Source organism: Xiphophorus hellerii, chromosome 1 (genome assembly GCF_003331165.1).
Source record: "Xiphophorus hellerii strain 12219 chromosome 1, Xiphophorus_hellerii-4.1, whole genome shotgun sequence".
NCBI lineage: Eukaryota > Metazoa > Chordata > Actinopteri > Cyprinodontiformes > Poeciliidae > Xiphophorus > Xiphophorus hellerii.
This window is the reverse complement of record NC_045672.1, coordinates 7,899,991-7,918,946: the sequence shown is the minus strand read 5'-3', so window position 1 is coordinate 7,918,946 and position 18,956 is coordinate 7,899,991. Positions and strand designations below refer to the sequence as shown.

The following is an 18,956-nucleotide window of genomic DNA, read 5'->3' as shown; positions in this document are numbered from 1 at the left end:
CGTTTTCTGGATCAGTACGAAATAAATCAGTGCAATTATAATTTCACCGCCCTTTTCGTCACCAGGAAACGCTGGAATCAGCTTCCACAGAATGGATACAAAGTCGAGCTTGTCAAATTTCCTGCTTTAATAAAGCAGCTTGTGTGAAATGTTTTGCATGTGGCACAGAAAGTATGTTGACAGCATGAGTGTGCACAAAGCCTTTAACCATCAATGTGATGCTTACACCAGGAAGTTATGGAATTTTTTGCAAAAAATTTAGCATACAGTGACTTGCCTTGGGTTGGGAGAAAATATTACAGAATGTTTAACTAGTCAGAAATATAAACAGCATTTCTTAAAACACTGTCTGTATTCTAATATTTTCCTATGAAAACTACACTTCCCACACAACTCTTCTTTTGCCATTAATCCTGCTATGTGGCACTATTTTGCGGGAAATACACCGTTTATAGTGCAAAGTAGGGCTGAATGATATAACTGAAAAATATACCACGACGTAAGTGTTTCCTATCAGATGATATCAATAATTACTGATTAGTTTTCTGTCTTAAATATCTGAAATACTGCCAAACTGGCAATGTGACTTTTCCTGTTTTTTCCAGTTTCCTCTCGAGCTGCTGTACACATTTTCTCCTTTCACTCCACGAAACTGATTTTTTTTTGTGTTTTTTTTAAGCAGTTATGAGGCATGGTGGCGAAACCTGAAGCAGCAGCTGCTCAAGTTACTCATCAGGTTGTTGCTAGCTCACCAAAGAGCAAGTTAGCTATTTGATGCCACTCACGTTTATAAGCTGTGAGACGTTGAGTGGCTAAAGCCTGTCCTCTGCCTACATCTCCCAGAACGCTGTGCGTTTCTGAATCGGAGTTCAGCGAAATCATTGGACATATTATCGATTGATATTGATCACGCGTCTGACGCGATATGTATTGTTATTGATTTATTGTCCAGTCCTAGCATAAAGGTAGAAGTAGCTACTTCAACCAATACACAAGTATGTTCTCAACAATAACCTGTTCTTTTTAGAGCTTTACAAAGGACTGAAAAATATCTTTAATGACATAACTTTTACTAATTCTGCAAAGCAATAAGTCACTTTAAAAGTGATTAGTTCGTCACTTGAAAATGGCTTCAACCTGATCCACGGATGCTGAAGGACTGGTTGGTTCTGATGGTCGAAACCCACAAAACGGAAAGGTTAATATTTATGCTGAGACTGCAATCTGAACTTTACAGAAAAACATGGTGCGATGGATTAGATTTGTTAAGAACAATTAGTGAAGTAGCTGTCATTTCTTAGTCTTTGAAATTCTATATGCTACTTTAAAAACGGTAAAGTAAATCTGAGAGTTGCTTCATACTGCATAACAGAGAGAAAAGTGTGTGTATTTTACCCAAAATAATAATAATAATAGTATGTATTTATAATGAGATTTTTAATCCATGCATATGTTTAGAACCACCTAGTGGTGTGATGAGTGACTGCATGCAACGGGTCCTTCAGGCGCTCTCACGGCTTCCCCCACCAGGATTCTGAGGAAATGCTTGCGTACAGTTAGGAGTCACATTGTGAAGAGTGTTTTGTTCTGTGTCATACTAGTGAGGAAGGTGACAAACAACCAAGCGAGCAAGGTTACACTGGTGCTGTGACGAGCAAGGAAGGTTACACTTGCAACTATGTTTATCTTTGCTAGTATGTAAATATTACATTATTATGTAAATATTGCCAACAATTGTTCTCTTTGTTTTATGTGTGTGCTTGATAAATGGAAAAAAACTAATCAGAGGTCATCAGACTATTTTTATGTCATAATCTCTCACAATCTAATATCATCTTTTTGCCCCCCTCTCCTGTCATATAGAGGTCTTATAATACTGTACGCTGCCCAACAAATCCACCAGCAGTCGCTTGTGGAGCATGTCCGATCCGGCGCCTCTCATCGTTGCCACGCGGAGTTAGGAAAAGGAGGGAGGGGAAAGACAGATGGCAGGCAGCAGAGGTGGGGTCTCTGCTCCAGAATCCAGTTTTCCTTTGGTGTGCACTGCTGGCAGGCTCACCGGGTTTCTGGGGAACTTTGGAACCTGGTTAGAGCTGCTAAGGCCAATATACTAGCAGGCCCATTTCTAACAATAATTAAAGCTGAATAAGTAACATTATGGTTCTTGGTTTCAGTATCGTTATATCCATTTAGTCGTAAACTGGCATTTAGTTGACCAATGAACAAATCAGTACTTTGTTTTGTTCTTGCGTGGCATTTATTCAAATAATGTGTACTATGATCCATCCATCCATCCATCCATCTTCTTCCGCTTATCCGAGGTCGGGTCGCGGGGGTAGCAGCTTCAGAAGGGAGGCCCAGACTTCCCTCTCCCCAGCCACTTCTTCTAGCTCCTCCGGGGGAATCCCGAGGCGTTCCCAGGCCAGCCGAGAGACATAGTCCCTCCAGCGTGTCCTGGGTCTTCCCCGGGGCCTCCTCCCGGTGGGACGTGCCCGGAACACCTCACCAGGGAGGCGTCCAGGAGGCATCCTGACCAGATGCCCGAGCCACCTCAACTGGCTCCTCTCGATGTGAAGGAGCAGCGGCTCTACTCTGAGTCCCTCCCGGATGACTGAGCTTCTCACCCTATCTCTAAGGGAGAGCCCAGCCACCCTACGGAGAAAACCCATTTCGGCCGCTTGTATCCGCGATCTCGTTCTTTCGGTCATGACCCAAAGCTCATGACCATAGATGAGGGTGGGAACGTAGATCGACCGGTAAATCGAGAGCTTCGCTTTTTGGCTCAGCTCTCTCTTCACCACGACGGACCGGTACAGCGCCCGCTTGACAGCAGACGCTGCGCCAATCCGCCTGTCGATCTCCCGCTCCCTTCTTCCCCCATTCGTGAACAAGATCCCGAGATACTTAAACTCCTCCACTTGGGGCAGGACACCCCCCCTGACCCGGAGAAGGCACTCTACCCTTTTCCGGCTCAAGACCATGGCCTCGGATTTGGAGGCACTGATCCCCATCCCGGCCGCTTCACACTCGGCTGCGAACCGCTCCAGCGAGAGCTGCAGATCACGATCTGATGAAGCCAAAAGGACCACATCGTCTGCGAAAAGCAGAGATGAGATCCTAAGGCCACCAAATCGGATCCCCTCAACACCTTGGCTGCGCCTAGAAATTCTGTCCATGAAAGTGATGAACAGAATCGGTGACAAAGGGCAGCCCTGGCGGAGTCCAACTCTCACCGGAAACGAGCCCGACTTACTGCCGGCAATGCGGACCAGACTCTGACACCGGTCATACAGGGACCTGACAGCCCGTATCAAAGGGCCCGGTACCCCATACTCCCGGAGAACCCCCCACAGGGCTCCCAGAGGGACACGGTCGAACGCCTTCTCCAAGTCCACAAAACACATGTAGACTGGTTGGGCAAACTCCCATGCACCCTCCAGGACCCTGCCGAGGGTGTAGAGCTGGTCCAGCGTTCCACGACCAGGACGAAAACCACACTGCTCTTCCTGAATCCGAGGTTCGACTATCCGACGGACCCTCCTCTCCAGGACCCCTGAATAGACCTTGCCAGGGAGGCTTAAGAGTGTGACCCCTCTATAATTGGAGCACACCCTCCGGTCCCCCTTTTTGAACAGGGGGACCACCACCCCAGTCTGCCAATCCAGGGGAACTGCCCCCGATGTCCATGCGACATTGCAGAGTCGCGTCAACCAACACAACCCTACAACATCCAGAGCCTTAAGGAACTCCGGGCGGATCTCATCCACCCCCGGGGCCCTGCCACCGAGGAGCTTTTTAACCACCTCGGCGACCTCGCCCCCAGAGATTGGAGAGCCCAACCCAGAGTCCCCAGGCTCCGCTTCCTCAGTGGAAGGCATGTTGGTGGGATTGAGGAGGTCTTCGAAGTACTCTGCCCACCGGCCCACAACGTCCCGAGTAGAGGTCAGCAGCACACCATCCCCACTATAAACAGTGTTGGTGCTGCACCGCTTCCCCCCCCTGAGACGCCGGATGGTGGACCAGAATCGCCTCGAAGCCGTACGGAAGTCTTTCTCCATGGCCTCTCCAAACTCCTCCCACGCCCGAGTTTTTGCCTCAGCAACCGCCCGAGCCGCATGCCGCTTCGCCCGCCGGTACCCATCAGCTGCTTCCGGAGTCCCACAGGCCAAAAAGGCCCGATAGGACTCCTTCTTCAGCCTGACGGCATCCCTCACCGAAGGTGTCCACCAGCGGGTTCGAGGGTTGCCGCCGCGACAGGCACCGACAACCTTGCGGCCACAGCTCCAATCGGCCGCCTCGACAATGGAGGCACAGAACACGGTCCACTCAGACTCCATGTCCCCCACCTCCCCCGGGACGTGTTCGAAGTTTTGCCGGAGATGGGAAAACGGTACTACGGTACTATGATGACTGAAAATATTCTCAGAGAAAATAAGTAGCCCTCCTGTAGTCAGTAATAAGAGGTATTGCAGATTAATATACTGCATGTTAAGATACTGCCTTTTCTATGATCCACTGTCTTTTAACAGAGTTGCATTTTGTATCAAAGCAATATTCTTTAAAGTGAATTGACTCACAGATGAAACTTTATCCAGAAGGGCCTTCTTAACCAGAAAGACTGCCGCTCTTATAGTGTTTCTCAGCTCGTCTTTGGGCGTTGTGGCGCTTACTTCCAGCAGTTTGTTGTGCACAGCAAGCAGAGCGTCCTCTCTGTAGCACCAGGTCTTAGAATATGCACCAGCCACCTGAGAAAGCATGTTTTTCATTGGTATCGTACAGTAGATACACTGCACCTTATCCATAAAATATATGCTTTTCGTCAAGCACATCATATAGCGGTACCCTTAAATTTGAAATTAAATACATTTCTTCACAGGAATGATTTAAAAATACAGCTAATGGGTAACAAGGAAACTCCAGAAAGAACACAAAGCAATGATAGCACCCAATGTTTTGAAATTTCTCTCATGTTTCACCTTTTAAAAATCTTTCTTAAATCAATTATAATGCACTACATACACCATGGATCAAAACCTTAAAATGGAAAAAAAATAAATAATAATAAAAAAATTACATATCACATTGCCTTTATTGTAAACACAGTGTATGCTTGGTCATCAAGCTAATCAAACGTTTAGGGCCATAAACCCTAAAAATACGAAAACAGAAGTGTCAAAAAATGACTCATTAATAAGTAAGCTTCCCATCCTTTACAATGTAAAATTTTAATGGGAGCTTCATGTGAATGATTCCAGAAGGCAGGAGAGGTCTTATGATTATTGGGCTGATGTCAGCATCAGCAAGGGCATGTACAAACCTTGACCGTAAAACTTAATTCTGATTTCAAAAACCAGCTGGAACCTTGTAAGAACTACTACTTCTTAAGCTTTTGTCAACGATAAAAGTTGGAAAAGCTCAAAATCTGAATATTCTTTCAAGGTGCCATTCTGGGGGACGGTTTAAAAACACCAAAGCAAGTTTTTTCTCATCAGCTGAAACTAAAAGGGTCACTGAAATCAGCCCAGCTTAACTGCCCATGGCTGAACTCATGACATTCTTACCAGACTCTCTCCAAAGGCCTCAATAGGGAGGCCAGCCTCTCTCAGAGCCTTCTCAGTCAGGGGCTCTGGCTCTCCGCTCAGGTCAGGACCACGTGGAGACCTTAACATGTCAGATTTAGGGGAGTTCCCCGCTGATGGCGTCTGGATGCTTTCCACTGCCCTATCTTTTCGCTGAAGTGCTGGCAGGGGCCTCTCATCATAAGGCACACCGGTGATCTGTCAGCAGAAAGCAAAAAACGTAAACATTTCAGCTGAAATGTTGTGCCTGAAAGTATTTCACTGTTTGATTCTTGTCACTCATTTTCTACGAAATGAAAATATTTTAAAACCGAATGCATTTCTCAGAAGCCTGTCTGTCTGGGGGTTTAAAAGGTCAAAAATGTCATCTCTGCAAACAACAACTTTAGCATTTGATCACCGGAGAGATTCAGTATCATTCAACATTCGTACAACAATGACCGTTTGCCACCCTCGATACAAACCAGAGCTCTAGCCAGAAAGTTCTGCGTTTTGTGCCTCTGGGCCAACTGGCACCCTACTGCTTAACAAAAGTCTCAAAGCACTGCCTTGAGGCCAGGTTGGCAGCCGCCAGAGTCAGCCAACTGTTGCACGCTTTTAATTAAATAGTGAAACCCAAACCTGCAGTAGGTCTGGCCTTAGTAGGTGGTGAGTAGAGCATACAGACCCCTGCTGGTCATAATCTCCCTGTGTGCTCTGGGTTCAAGCACTGCTCAGGTTTAGTCAGGAGACGTGTTCCAAAGGTGCTTCCGAGCTTAGGTATGTTTACAGGAATGTGTGTGTAAAGAAGAAAATACCGCTGGATTATTCTAAAGAAAACACTGATCCTCTTAGGAAATGGTTTCATAGAGGATTTTTTTTTTTTAGAAGCTAATTAACAATGTGGCTAACAACAATTTCGATGTGGAAAAATACTTACGTTAACGGTAGGGAGGGAAGCAGGGGTGACAGATTTGTCAGGCTGACCGCTAGGTTTGGGTACAACAGTCTGTGTGGCTGTTTGCTGATTATGAGCGTTTAGTTTCTTCCCCTTCCTAATGTCATCTGTGGACAACAGGGGCTTGGTGAGGGTTGAACCATCAGCAGGAGAAGGCAGAAGAGGTGGAGGACGTTGGGCTGAGGACACGTTTGAGGTCTTGGTGATCTGATGACGCCATGAAAGAGACAGAATCATTTATGGAAACTTTAAAAACCTTGTTTCCCATCACAATCCACTGGTGTCTACTATGTAGCTGGGGCATGATTAATTGCTTAAGACTGACCATCGTCATGTCCAGCAGGTTGTGAACTTCCAGCTGTTGGTAGACGCTCTTCCTGTACTCGTCCATGAGCTCCTTCTTCGTCTTGGCCAGGTCATAGTTCTCCTTTTCAATCGCACATTTCTTCTCCACATCATATCGGGCCAAACGCTCTCCAACCTGGAAGAGCCCAAATCACTGGGAGACTCAGCATCTTTTCCAGCATGTTTATAAAGTTCATAAAGAGACCTGCTTTTTTATATAATGCAACTGGTTTCAGATTTCCCACGTTTAATGGGTTTTATTGCATAACTATTTTATTGAACTGTTAGATGTTATAAAAAGGATAATTAAACCTATACAGTTTAGCCCAAAAGTATTGATACCTCCAGTGGATGTAGATTTAAAATTATTTTCAGTCAACCAAGAACTTTGTTTCTGACAGGAAATGCAATCTGTGTAATGAATGCAAAACAATATAAGAAGGGAATCAAAAAAAAGCATATTTGATCTTTGATTTACATTTTATTTAAAAAGGGCATGTTGAATAATTTAGTAATGACCTTCTCAACAATCAATGGAATCAACCAAACCCGTTTTTTTATTTATTGACCAACTTTTAGCAGGTATTTTGACTATGTATTTTTGGTCGCATGTCTTTGAGGTTGGAAGGGCTCCTTGCCATCAACATCAGGAGAAACATGTGGATTAAGTTAAAATCTTACTTTAAACCCATTTCTTACAAGGGTTTAAATCAGGGGTCTCAAACTCCAGTCCTGGAGGGCCGCAGTCCTGCAACTTTTAGGTGTGCCTCTGCTGCACCACACCTGAATAGAATAATTAGGTCATTAGCAACACTCTGGAATAAGCTTCCTGCTCACTGTAAGACTGCCCCTACCTTGAGTTTATTTAAAACAAGGTTAAAAACCTTCTTATTTGACGTTGCCTATTCTTATTTTTTTTTATTTTTAACTATATTCAAATTTGTAATGTTTATTTTGTTTATTTTTATTCTGTTGTATGTTGTTTTTAACTTCTTTGTACAAGCACTTTGAATTGTCTTTGGCTGAAAGGTGCTATATAAATAAAGTTACCTTGCCTTGCCTTGCCTAGCAAGGCTGGGAGAACTGATCTACACAAGGAGGAGGTCATTAAGCCATTTCATTCCAGTGTTTTGTACCTGTGGCACATCTAAAAACTGCAGCACAGCGGCCCTCGAGGACTGGAGTTTGAGACCCCTGGTCTAAATCATTAGGGGCTTAAGTACTCCTTTTAATCTTCCAATGGAGCTTGAAACACTTTTTTTCTTTTTTGCTAGTCTACATTGTGTTTCTATTATTGTCTTAACATCTTCTGGTCTGGACCACATGTGGGTTGGTAACAGGTGTCCAAATTGTCATAATACTGTTCCAGTGCTTAAAAAATCCTTTAATAAGAGGACAGGATGAGTGCTAGAGCGGCAGGAGTGACACTGGTGCCCCTCCCCCACCTTCCCTTGCATATTGTCAGTGACCTGGAAGAAATAAGAATGCCACATTCCCCCTAGCTTATAAGAAAGACAAATGTAGATGATTGTGGATCTCAATAGCCGCCAAGAAAACAAAAAAGTTACGGTAAGAAAACTAAAGGAGAACCACTTATCACTCTTTTTAGGGCTTGCAGTTTTAAAACAGCAGTAGTCGATTTAACTCAATTCATATATTTTGTGTCAATTCACAACATACAATCTCAAAACACTTTACCAAAAAAAGTCAATTCAAACCAATCTGCATCTATTTCAACTGATCCTGGTTATTTAACAACGCAGTCAAGTTCAGTTTATGATTCAAACTGGTAAAAAGGACAAAAAATCAAGTCGCTGACTTGCAGCATTCACTTCTCCTGCATGAGCATGTAGGGAATGCAGACAGTCGCTCACACTGCATTTCAGAGTGGCTTGTCTGTTAAGCAGCCAATTGCAGCTTAGCTACCAGAGCAGACAGTCTGACTAAATGTCCAGCTAATACTCTGTATCAAAATAAATCTGTTTTAAATACCACTAATAAAACTGCAATAATCAGTGTTGCACTATATTAGCTGCACTAGCAATAATTGTTTCTCCTCAGTTTTAAATGAAACAATATATCCTAAATGTAAGGTTCTTTTTTTTTTTTGCATGTATTATAATACTGTTGTATTTTTAACGAAGGGCATTTCTCTCACATTTAGAGAATCTTGTACTGGTTCGTCCTTCCTCTGGACTTGATCAATAACTAAACAAAAAGATGTAGAGTAAATTTTTTATAGGCACTAAAACATTTATCGCATGTTTTGCTCTACTTCTTACTTAGTCTGGGAATAGTTTTTAATGGAGGTATTGAGACAATTTCCATTCATTATATTGGAATAAGTCATTAGATTGTGCTCAACTGTCCGATGTGTCTTACGCTTTTCAATGTCTAACTTAAATACTTATTAGTACACCTCAGTGGCTAAAGTGTAAATGTTTTCTTTCTACAAAACATTTACACTGTAAGTGTATCTTAACATGGTCAGTTCAAATGCCTCAGGCGATACTCCAGCCCTGGTTCAGAAAAAAAAAAAAAAAAAAAAGCAGGAGTGTCAGATATTAAAACCTTGAGACTTACAGTGTGGAAACTTGACAACAGCTTCCAGTGAGTTGGACATGAAATTTCTGCGCACGGAAATTCCTTCGAGGTGAATAAAGCTGCTAACGAGGTGCCAGCCAACACGGTCTTCACAGGTCTACATTCAAGCCTCACTCACTACGAGAGGGATCGGTTCTAAATGCGACTGCAGAAAAAAGTTCAGTATGTCTGAGGTTTTAGGAGTTCTGTCACTCCTGGAGACAGAAAAACACACATCTACTCTTATTACTTGGTAATTATTTGTAATCGTTTTATTTCTGAAAAATGTTCCTGTGACGATAAACTGAATTTTTGATGATGGAAGAAACGGAGCAAGTCAGTTTGTTGTGTGTTTTATTCATATATTCTCAGATGCTACATAATGGATAACTCCGACATCATGAGGGTGTGACGATAGGGGATTTTCAGCATGACTAACTTGTGCCCACGATGCTAACGTGCCATGCTAACAAGCGACTGGCATTTGTAAGACTGTGTGTTATCTGGTTACAAAAAGCCTTTCAACTGGGAGTTGGACACACACTGCCCAGGTATCCTGACAGCAGCTGTCGAGCTTGTTAAGAATTCATGGTCTGCATGGTAACGCTGAACACAAAGAGGGTCTGTAGCAGGTATCTGAACAATGTTTAACAGCTTCTGTTACAAATAGAGACAAAGTTGCAGAATAATTGAGATTTTCAGGAGACAAAACATAATGAGTTAATGTGAAAAGGTCTAGCTGGTGATATGTGGATATAAATGATTTATTTATTAGTTTAAAACATGTTTTAATTTTCTGACCTGTTGTTTAATGTAATACTAGGACTCTGTTATTGGTCCAAGAACATAAGTTGCACCAACAAGGTCTAATGTCTGTGTGGCATAGAACAATAATAACAATAATGCAGTTGGACAGAGAATCATTTTCTACAGGTAAATGGAGAATAGATTATTGCACTGCTGTTCTTCCCCATCCTGTTGCTCTACACTGTGTTGGAGATTATCCTTTCTCCTGGTAGGTTTATAATTTATGAGGTTGAAGAGTCAGTGAGTTGAATTCATCAATTCCATTTATTGAGACCAAAATGCAGCGCTGGCCCATCACCATGCTTTCCTTACGGGACAACACAGCAAATGGGACCTAACAACAGTTTCTGATTCCTTTTGCAGGCCTCTATCTAAGCTACAGAGCCCTAAAGAGGGCGTTCCCTACTGTGTCTTTTCCTTAACCTTAGCTGTGTATATATGTACGTGTGCGTATACATGAGTATGCAAATAGCTAAAAGAGAGAAAAAAAATACAGAATTACTTATTCCCAAAAACTGTCTATTGGCTAGCTAAAAAAAAGCTTGTTTTAATTTGCTAATTTCTATTTGTAACAATCAAAACAATCCAGAATCAATGGATAAAAGTTCTAAATAAGATTTGTATCATTCTAATGTTATGTTACTGTGAAGAAGTGTAAAAGTGTGTTGCTTTTCTGTAAAAAAAATAAAATTAGTGCCCTGCAGTTTTCTTTCACATCTTTGTTTTACTCTCAAGATATTTTCACTCCAAGCTCTTATACTCTGTGAATTTCATGTCTAGCATGCTGACTGCACTACGAATACTTCTTCTACTTAATGTAAAGTGAATAAAACATTTTTGAATCTACCTTCTGAAGGTCTGCGATGGCTTGCTTCAACTTCTTAGCCTCCTCAAAGTTCTCCTGTCGGACAACGGCTTGCTTCTTTTGGTCCAAGAGACGAATGATGTGAGCGACCTCCGGATCCTGGTACATGTCGAAGGCCAAATCATCAAATTGGGAGATTGATAAACATTTGCTGAATGTGAAAGAAAGCATGAAAATGCATGATTGGAGTAGGAATTCAGTTTACGTTATTATCAATTAATCTCTTGGTAGCTCTTTGGTAAAGATTGCTAAAAAAAATAAAGACTGAGATCGCTTGTATAAAAAGTTGCATCTCCACAGGTAATAATGCATCGGTGACCCCACAGAGACTAAATTTATGATCAAAGACATGCAACAAGACCATGAATATTCATAGAAAATGTATTTATCAAACTGCGACAGACTGGGGCCTTTCCAGGGTGTACCCTGCCTCTCGCCCAAAACGTTCGCTGGAGATAGGCACCAGCACCCCTCCAGACCCCACTGGGGACAAGGGTGTACGAAAATGGATGGATGGATGTATTTATCATACGGTCTGTGATAAATATAGTAAATTATTCTCTATTTGACAGGATTGCTTGTTGCAGCGCTCTGATGTAAACATTTTTTCTGTACCTTATTTTTATCACAATCACCAGAAGGTTCCTGTACAATTCTTGATCAAAGTATGTAAAAACAATCTAATTGCATCATTTACAAAGATTAAAATGCTAAGAAGTAAGTACATCTGCATATATTTTAAATATGGGTTTTGTTTCCTCGCACAAACAGACTACCTGCATTGTCCTCAAACGTATGTGACCCTGGATGGCTTACTGGTTGTCTCCCAGACTGAATGGTTTTGGTGGACTGTGTTATTGTCACAAGACAAAAAAAACCAGGGTTCAACGGTCGAGTCTCACCCCATGAAAGTCGTGTCCAGGGCAGCTTCCTGCTGGGTACTGTTGAGGTACAGTTCAATCAGCTGGTCTCTGCTTGGCTGGGGGTAAACAGATGGACAAATTACACAAGTGGATTGGCTGCACACTTATTTCTGTAATGTGCAGGGCTAAGGTTTGTGTTTTCCCTGTTATAAAGAGCCCTAATTTAAACCAACAACAAAAGGTTAAGATCAATTTATTTATTAGTTTCGCGTGTCAAACTCAGGGTTTAATACATAAGGTGTATTTATGTATTAAAGTTCAGCCCTAAATGCAATTGAAAATGTGTTGAATTACTTGAAAATTGGCGTTCACGTTACACCGTGATGTTCCATTCAATCAGACTGAGCATGTTGAATGGAAAAAAATGATAAATCTCTATATGGGAAAATCTGATTCCCAATGCATACTCAAATGCTCCAACTACATCAAAAATACGTTTTGCAAAGTACTGACTCAGTGGGACACTTTCCTTGCTTTACAAGCATTTGTAACAAATTTTAAAAACAATGCATTTTGTTGCTTCCACTGCGCAGTTATGAACTGCCTTATCTTGGTTGATCAAAGAAAATCCCAACGGAATAAGCTGAAGTTTGTGGTTTTGTAAGAAAATGTTCATGGCATAAAAGTACTTTTGAAAAGCTCTGTTAGAACACACACTACTGTGCACACATAAACACACACATAGATCCCTACTCAGTCCTTCAAATGCTTTGAAATAATTACACAAACAAAGCAGCGTTTGCTGAAATGTTTCCGATATCTCATCTTAAAAGCTGCTCTCATGACATGGAACAAAGTTTATTGCACTTCAATAAACTTTGAAGTACAAAAAAAAGTTAGAACAAGAACTTTCCAGTAAAGCCTTAAGTGACAACAGCAGATCTAGTCAAAGTGGACACTTGCCTACAAGTTTTTGAAGGCCACTGTTTCGTGTGAAGGAACATAAAGGAAGAGATTGTAATCGCTTAACGTAAAGTAGAGGAGCGTGTTGCTGTGTCAGAAACCGTTTTGATAACACTTTATTTGACGGGGTGTGTATGAGACCGACATGACACCGTCATAAACATGACATAACACCTGTGGAATATGAAGGCGTCTTTATGAATGTCTATGACTGTTGTCATGAAATGTCATTTGGTAAATAATGACACTATTAATGCAAAGTTGCTCTAAGTGCCAACTTTGCATTATTCTGTAAATAACAACGCTTTAACACACTCATTAAGAAAGGAGTGCTGACTTTAGATAAGGTATAGATGAGATGCTCTTAATCAAATTTAGTTTAACCAAGAAGTAAATAATCCTTGTTTTACACATCTACATCACAGGTTCAATATCCAGAACAAACATAACGCAGACTCCAGGAGACCCAGCTGTGGCCAACAGGCAAGAACATTGCTGTGATGAAGGTGCTCAGTCGGATTAAAGAAGCAACAATGCACGGCTTGTTCACTGGAATCTGTGCAAGAAGAGTCCACGCTTTCCTTGCGTTTCTGTGTGTTATTGCGTGTACATGCGCGTGTGTGTGTTTTAAGGCAGTCTCGCTCCTCCAGGAGCCGTCCATCTGCAGGACTATCTGATTACACTCACCAACTGAAGGTCTCCTGTTTGATTACATAGTGCCCTCTCTTTGTGTCTCATTACTACACGGATGACATACATAAACACTTGTACAAATAAGTTTGGGCACTTGTGAAGTTTAGTTGGGCCAGAGCCTTGACTAATAAATACTTTGAAAATTGAGCCAAAATGTTAAATTAATAACTCATTTGAATATGTTGTGCGAGTCTTGATTTTGTGAGTCCCCTTTACCAACATCCTGCTGTATTCTGTCAGTTATCTGCAATTACTTTTTTGCAAAACAAAAAAGGAATATCTCAAACTTAATGGCTTCTGCTGTTAAGTTAAAAAAAAGAAACAGTGCTAAACTGACCAACATTATGTTAATGTTAAGTAATAAAGTATGAAAGAAAGATTTCTTGACATTGCAAAATTAAAATTTGAAATGTGTCACGGGTTTGGTCTATGGTTGTATATAAAAAAAAAATATCTATTTAATCTGCCCAACAAGTCAATGCTGAGAGTCGAAAGTCAGCTCAACAGCCCCCCCTTCTGCTGTGCAAATGTAAATTCAGCACAGAGAGAAATGAGGAGACTGTTCACTTACCCCTGTGTGATGTGTGATACTGTCCAAAAGGTCTCCCAGAACGTTGATGGCGACCAGTGCAACCTGAAGAAGTCAGATTTATTGGCATCAGTTTGAGAAGAATTAAAAAGTCCTTTTTGGGGAATTCTGGCCTCAAATGAAACACATTGAACCGTTCTCCACAAATGAAGGAAACATGAAAAACTAGTGAATCTTCCCAGGACTGATCCACCTCCCAAAATTACTCCATTAACTCGTTACTGAGGTTTTAAAAAAAAAAGAAGCTAATTTTAAATACTGCAGGCCTCAACTACCTCAGTTAAGATCAGTAAATAAGTCTTTTTTTTTTTTAAAAAAAGAAAAAGATACTGTGCAAAAATTTTTTTTACCTCTGGTAAAGAACCGAAATGAAAACCAACCTAAAGCAACCCCAGTAGTTTGGTTTCTGATCTGGAAGAAATGCCCCAACAGATTACCTGATTGTAGCGATTGTAACGGTTGGCATGGTTCCTGTGGAGGGTTATTCTCAGATACGTTCCGACGGCATCAACGTGGACCGACTTCAGCTCCCGGGCTTTGAAGCCAGTCTTCTCGTTATCCGATAAAGACACATACCTGTTGGAAAAGTGCAACTTTGTTATGTTAGATCATACTTTGAACAGGTGCTGGAGAATACAAATGTCAATTCATTAATTTGTTCTCAATCATTCAATAAATAAATCCATTATGATTTCCCAGTGAATGACCATCATGTAATGCTGGTGTGCATCAGCTGTGATTATCCACATTTGCTGTGATTGAATGGTCACACAGTTTTTCATTTAATATTTTTCCAGAATTAATTTTATGTAGTTTTTATAACACTTTGAGTAGAAATGATTCATATTGACCTGCTGGACTTGGTTCTGTAAATCCTGAAATAATGCAGTGCTGAAACTAGCTCTTGATTTTCAGAGTGTGCCATTTTGCAGGTTTCTTTGCATCTGGACTAAATTAGATCAGTGCGATTGCACAATATTTAACACTTAAACAATAAGTGACCCCTTGCTGAATGCAGATTCTTCAAAGGATAGTTTATGGACGTTAGTGCCTTTATTTTGTTGGCAGGAATTTCAAAAATCACCAGTTTTAGTGTGTTTATTTTTTTTTATTTTATTTTTGGCATTTCAACATGAAAATGGCCTGAATGAAAAAAAAGAAGATCTGGAAAACTGTGGAATCTTCCAAACTGTGCATGCTCAATAAAATTGTCAGAATTAAGCCTGGTAAAGTCTGAGGTCTTACCCAAGTCTGTGAAACTGTCCAGGGAATCCTGGAGGGCTGGCTTCAGGCAGGCTGTCGCCAACATGAAATTCAACCTTGGCTGGGATCATGTACTGGTGAGCCAGCAATTGCAACTTTCTTATTCTACATCTCTCCGCCAGTTGGAGGGTGAGGTGCTGAGGATACGAGCACAGTCTGTAGAAATTTGGGTACATATAAATATTAGGCTCCGTTTAAAAAGGTAGATTAAAGAGCAACTTGAGAAAACAACATGCTATTACGTAAATAATAAAACCTTATGTCAACATATTTTTAAGAAAACAAAGTTATGTGATAGCTTTAATGATCATCATCTTGAATTTTACAGTATCTAACACCGAGATGGAAATTCATAGCAATAATGGTATTTCAATGTAGAAAGTGAAACCCATTTATGCACTTGTTACAAATAGAGCGGTTTACTACAAGCATTTATTTCTGTAGATTTTGATAATGCTGTAAGGACTAATCATGGAGACGACTGCTGACTTACAGTCACTGACATGATGAGCAAGTGGGGTAAATAAAGCCAGCGGTTTACATAGTGGTGTATCCAAGCACATTGCTTGGACATGTCTGTGTTCCGGTTTTGTTAGAGCTCAGTGCTGCCTTTGACACATAGATCACAAAATTCTCTTTGAAAAGCTTGAACATGTTGTAGGTGTCAAAGAAACAGGACTAGGCTGGCTTAAATCTTATTTGTCTGACTCTGATTCTAGTTTGTTCACGTAAATGATACATTTTCTTCAAACTACAAGGTTACCTTTGGAGGACCACAGAGATTTCTTATTTACCAGTAAGACATATAGGTACTGTTAAAATTGAATAAGCTATCATTTTAAAAGTAGATAGATATGGCCAGTCAAGACCAATTTTATTTCATAGGGAGGAATAGATGAGCAAGGTTTCTGTACCCATGCTAAGCTATCAAAATCTAAGGTTTATGCTTTAAGGCCTAGGTAGCTTAAATGAAAAATACATCAGAGATTAACTACGTTTCTGGAAAGAGACCTCCTGGTTCAAATTACCTGCTGGATCTCCAACCACTGACAGTGGGTGCATGCACCATCAGCTCCTTGGCACTGAAATTATCCTCATGACTTGAAGAGGTGACCGCAGTGAATTCTGTCTTCTTTGGCATTCCTCTGACAAACACTAGGAGATTTTTTTTTTCTATTGTTGTTCAAAGGAGTTGCTAAAATATAAACAAAAGAAACAGTGTAAAGCTCCACGTGTAAGTGTTGGTTGAACAATTCTGTTGGGCTCAAATAATTTGATAAAATTATATATCTTTACATTTAACATATTTCAACTAATTTCATAATTGTGTAAATACATTAGAAAATATTAAAGAAAGACAACTTTTGGGTTGACAGGAGAGTGGATCCAGCTTGTCAGATGCATACCCAAACCAGTTTACGTGACATTTACATGCAGAATTTCTCTTCATGAAGGCAACACAGACTAGCTATAGCTAACATTGTTGAACACAATAAACGACACGTTTTCGCTGACTTAAAATCGTTTCATCTGCCAACATAGCAAACGTCATTTAGTCTCACATTACCTGTATTGTACAGAAGACTTACCCGGCTAAAATGAGAATAAGACTGACAGAGGCGAGTCTTTATTTGCAACTCGTTGTAAGCGCACAGCTAGATGTATAAAGACCTTCTGTTGGGGGTTTTGGAGACATCTTACCAGCAACATTACCGTATTAATGAAGGATCGCACTCCCATCTCATCTCCAATACCAACGCTGACAACAAGCTTTTCTCACATGCGCAGTAGGTCAGCCTCAAAGGATTCTTCTTCTTCTTCTTCTATGGCTTGTTATGGCAGTTTACACACTTTGCGTATTACCGCCATCAACTGGACGGAGATGTAATTTCAGAAATTAATTTTTCCTCTATGTCTTCAAATTAAAATATGTATATATATATATATATATATATATATATTTTTTTTTTTTTTTTTTTTTTTTTTTTTTTTATTTGAAGACATAGAGGAAAAATTAATTTCTGAAATTACATCTCCGTCCAGTTGATGGCGGTAATACGCAAAGTGTGTAAACTGCCATAACAAGCCATAGGAGAAGAAGAAGAATCCTTTGAGGCTGACCTACTGCGCATGTGAGAAAATATATATATAGTACAGACCAAAAGTTTGGACACAACTTTTAATTCAATGAGTTTCCTTTATTTTCATGACTATTGACATTGTAGATTCACATTGAAGGCATCAAAACTATGAATAACACATGTGGAAATATGCACTAAACAAAAAATTGTAAAACAACTGAAAATAGCCCTTATATTCTAGTTTCTTCAAAGTAGCAACCTTTTGCTGTGATTACTGCTTTGCACACACTCTGCATTTTCTTGATGAGCTTCAAGAGGTAGTCACCTGAAATGGTTTTCACTTCATAGGTGTGCCCTGTCAGGTTAATAAGTGGGATTTCTTGCCTTATAAATAGTCATGAAAATAAAGAAAACCCATTGAATTAGAAAGGTGTGCCCAAACTTTTGGTCTGTACTGTATATATTCATATTTTTGAAATGTTATATGTCAACAATGGAATACATCTGACAAGTAAACACTGGCATCCATCTGTAATGTAATTAAATATTTTTTTTTTTACATTGAAATAATTTTAAAAAATTGGACAATGCATATTAAGCAACATGTCAGAAATAAAAATCTATGCTAATATGACAGAGTTGGCACAAAGATAATTTTTGTCAGTTCTCCTAAGGCAGACAACAATACAAACATGACCTATTTTATGCAAAACACAAACATAAAGTAAACATAAACAAAATATGCAAACTGACTTGACCAGACTAAAAGTATACTAAAGTTTATTTATAGCATTTATAATAATCCTGACTGAGACAAATGCTTCACAATAATTACAACATCATAGATATTTTATGATATCTATGATATCATAGTCATATACTGTATATAAAATATATATAAAAAAAATATATATTTTATAAAATATATATTTTATCACACTTAATAAAGACAATTAAGTGTGATAACATATATATATATATATATATATATATATATATATATATATATATATATATGTATATATATATATATATGTATATGTATATATATATATATATATATATATATATGTATGTATATATATATATATATATATATATATATATATATATGTATATATATATGTATGTATATATATATATATATATATATTTATTTATTTATTTATTTATATATATAAATAAATAAATAACATACCCCCCCTCCCCTTATTATTATCATTAGTCTTTAAATGCAGCAGATTTGCTGGGTGTCATATTGACAGACACTGTCATGAATTCCCCCTAGTCTCCTCCCCCTAGTGCTCCTCCCGAGTCCAACTTTGGCTTCTATGAAAGCCAATCTTACAAACTATTCCTTAGGTAGGAACTTCTGTCTGTTCAAAATA

At 39.9% G+C, this 18,956-nt stretch overlaps 1 protein-coding gene across 1 annotated transcript in view; it reads right to left on the bottom strand.

Moving 5' to 3' along the window:
• The window catches only part of cep104 (centrosomal protein 104), a 39,120-nt gene extending 21,848 nt beyond the window's left edge, over positions 1-17,272 (bottom strand). The window contains exons 1-11 of the mRNA XM_032570452.1: positions 17,077-17,272; positions 16,516-16,682; positions 15,470-15,643; positions 14,662-14,800; positions 14,207-14,269; positions 12,019-12,095; positions 11,099-11,267; positions 6,842-6,997; positions 6,499-6,723; positions 5,562-5,777; positions 4,578-4,745 (exon numbers count right to left, since the gene is read on the bottom strand). Of these exons, the coding sequence (XP_032426343.1) occupies positions 4,578-4,745; positions 5,562-5,777; positions 6,499-6,723; positions 6,842-6,997; positions 11,099-11,267; positions 12,019-12,095; positions 14,207-14,269; positions 14,662-14,800; positions 15,470-15,643; positions 16,516-16,628 (1,500 nt within the window). The 5' untranslated portion in view covers positions 16,629-16,682; positions 17,077-17,272. The remainder of the gene's footprint in view (positions 1-4,577; positions 4,746-5,561; positions 5,778-6,498; positions 6,724-6,841; positions 6,998-11,098; positions 11,268-12,018; positions 12,096-14,206; positions 14,270-14,661; positions 14,801-15,469; positions 15,644-16,515; positions 16,683-17,076) is intronic.
• Positions 17,273-18,956: the final 1,684 nt, after the last annotated feature.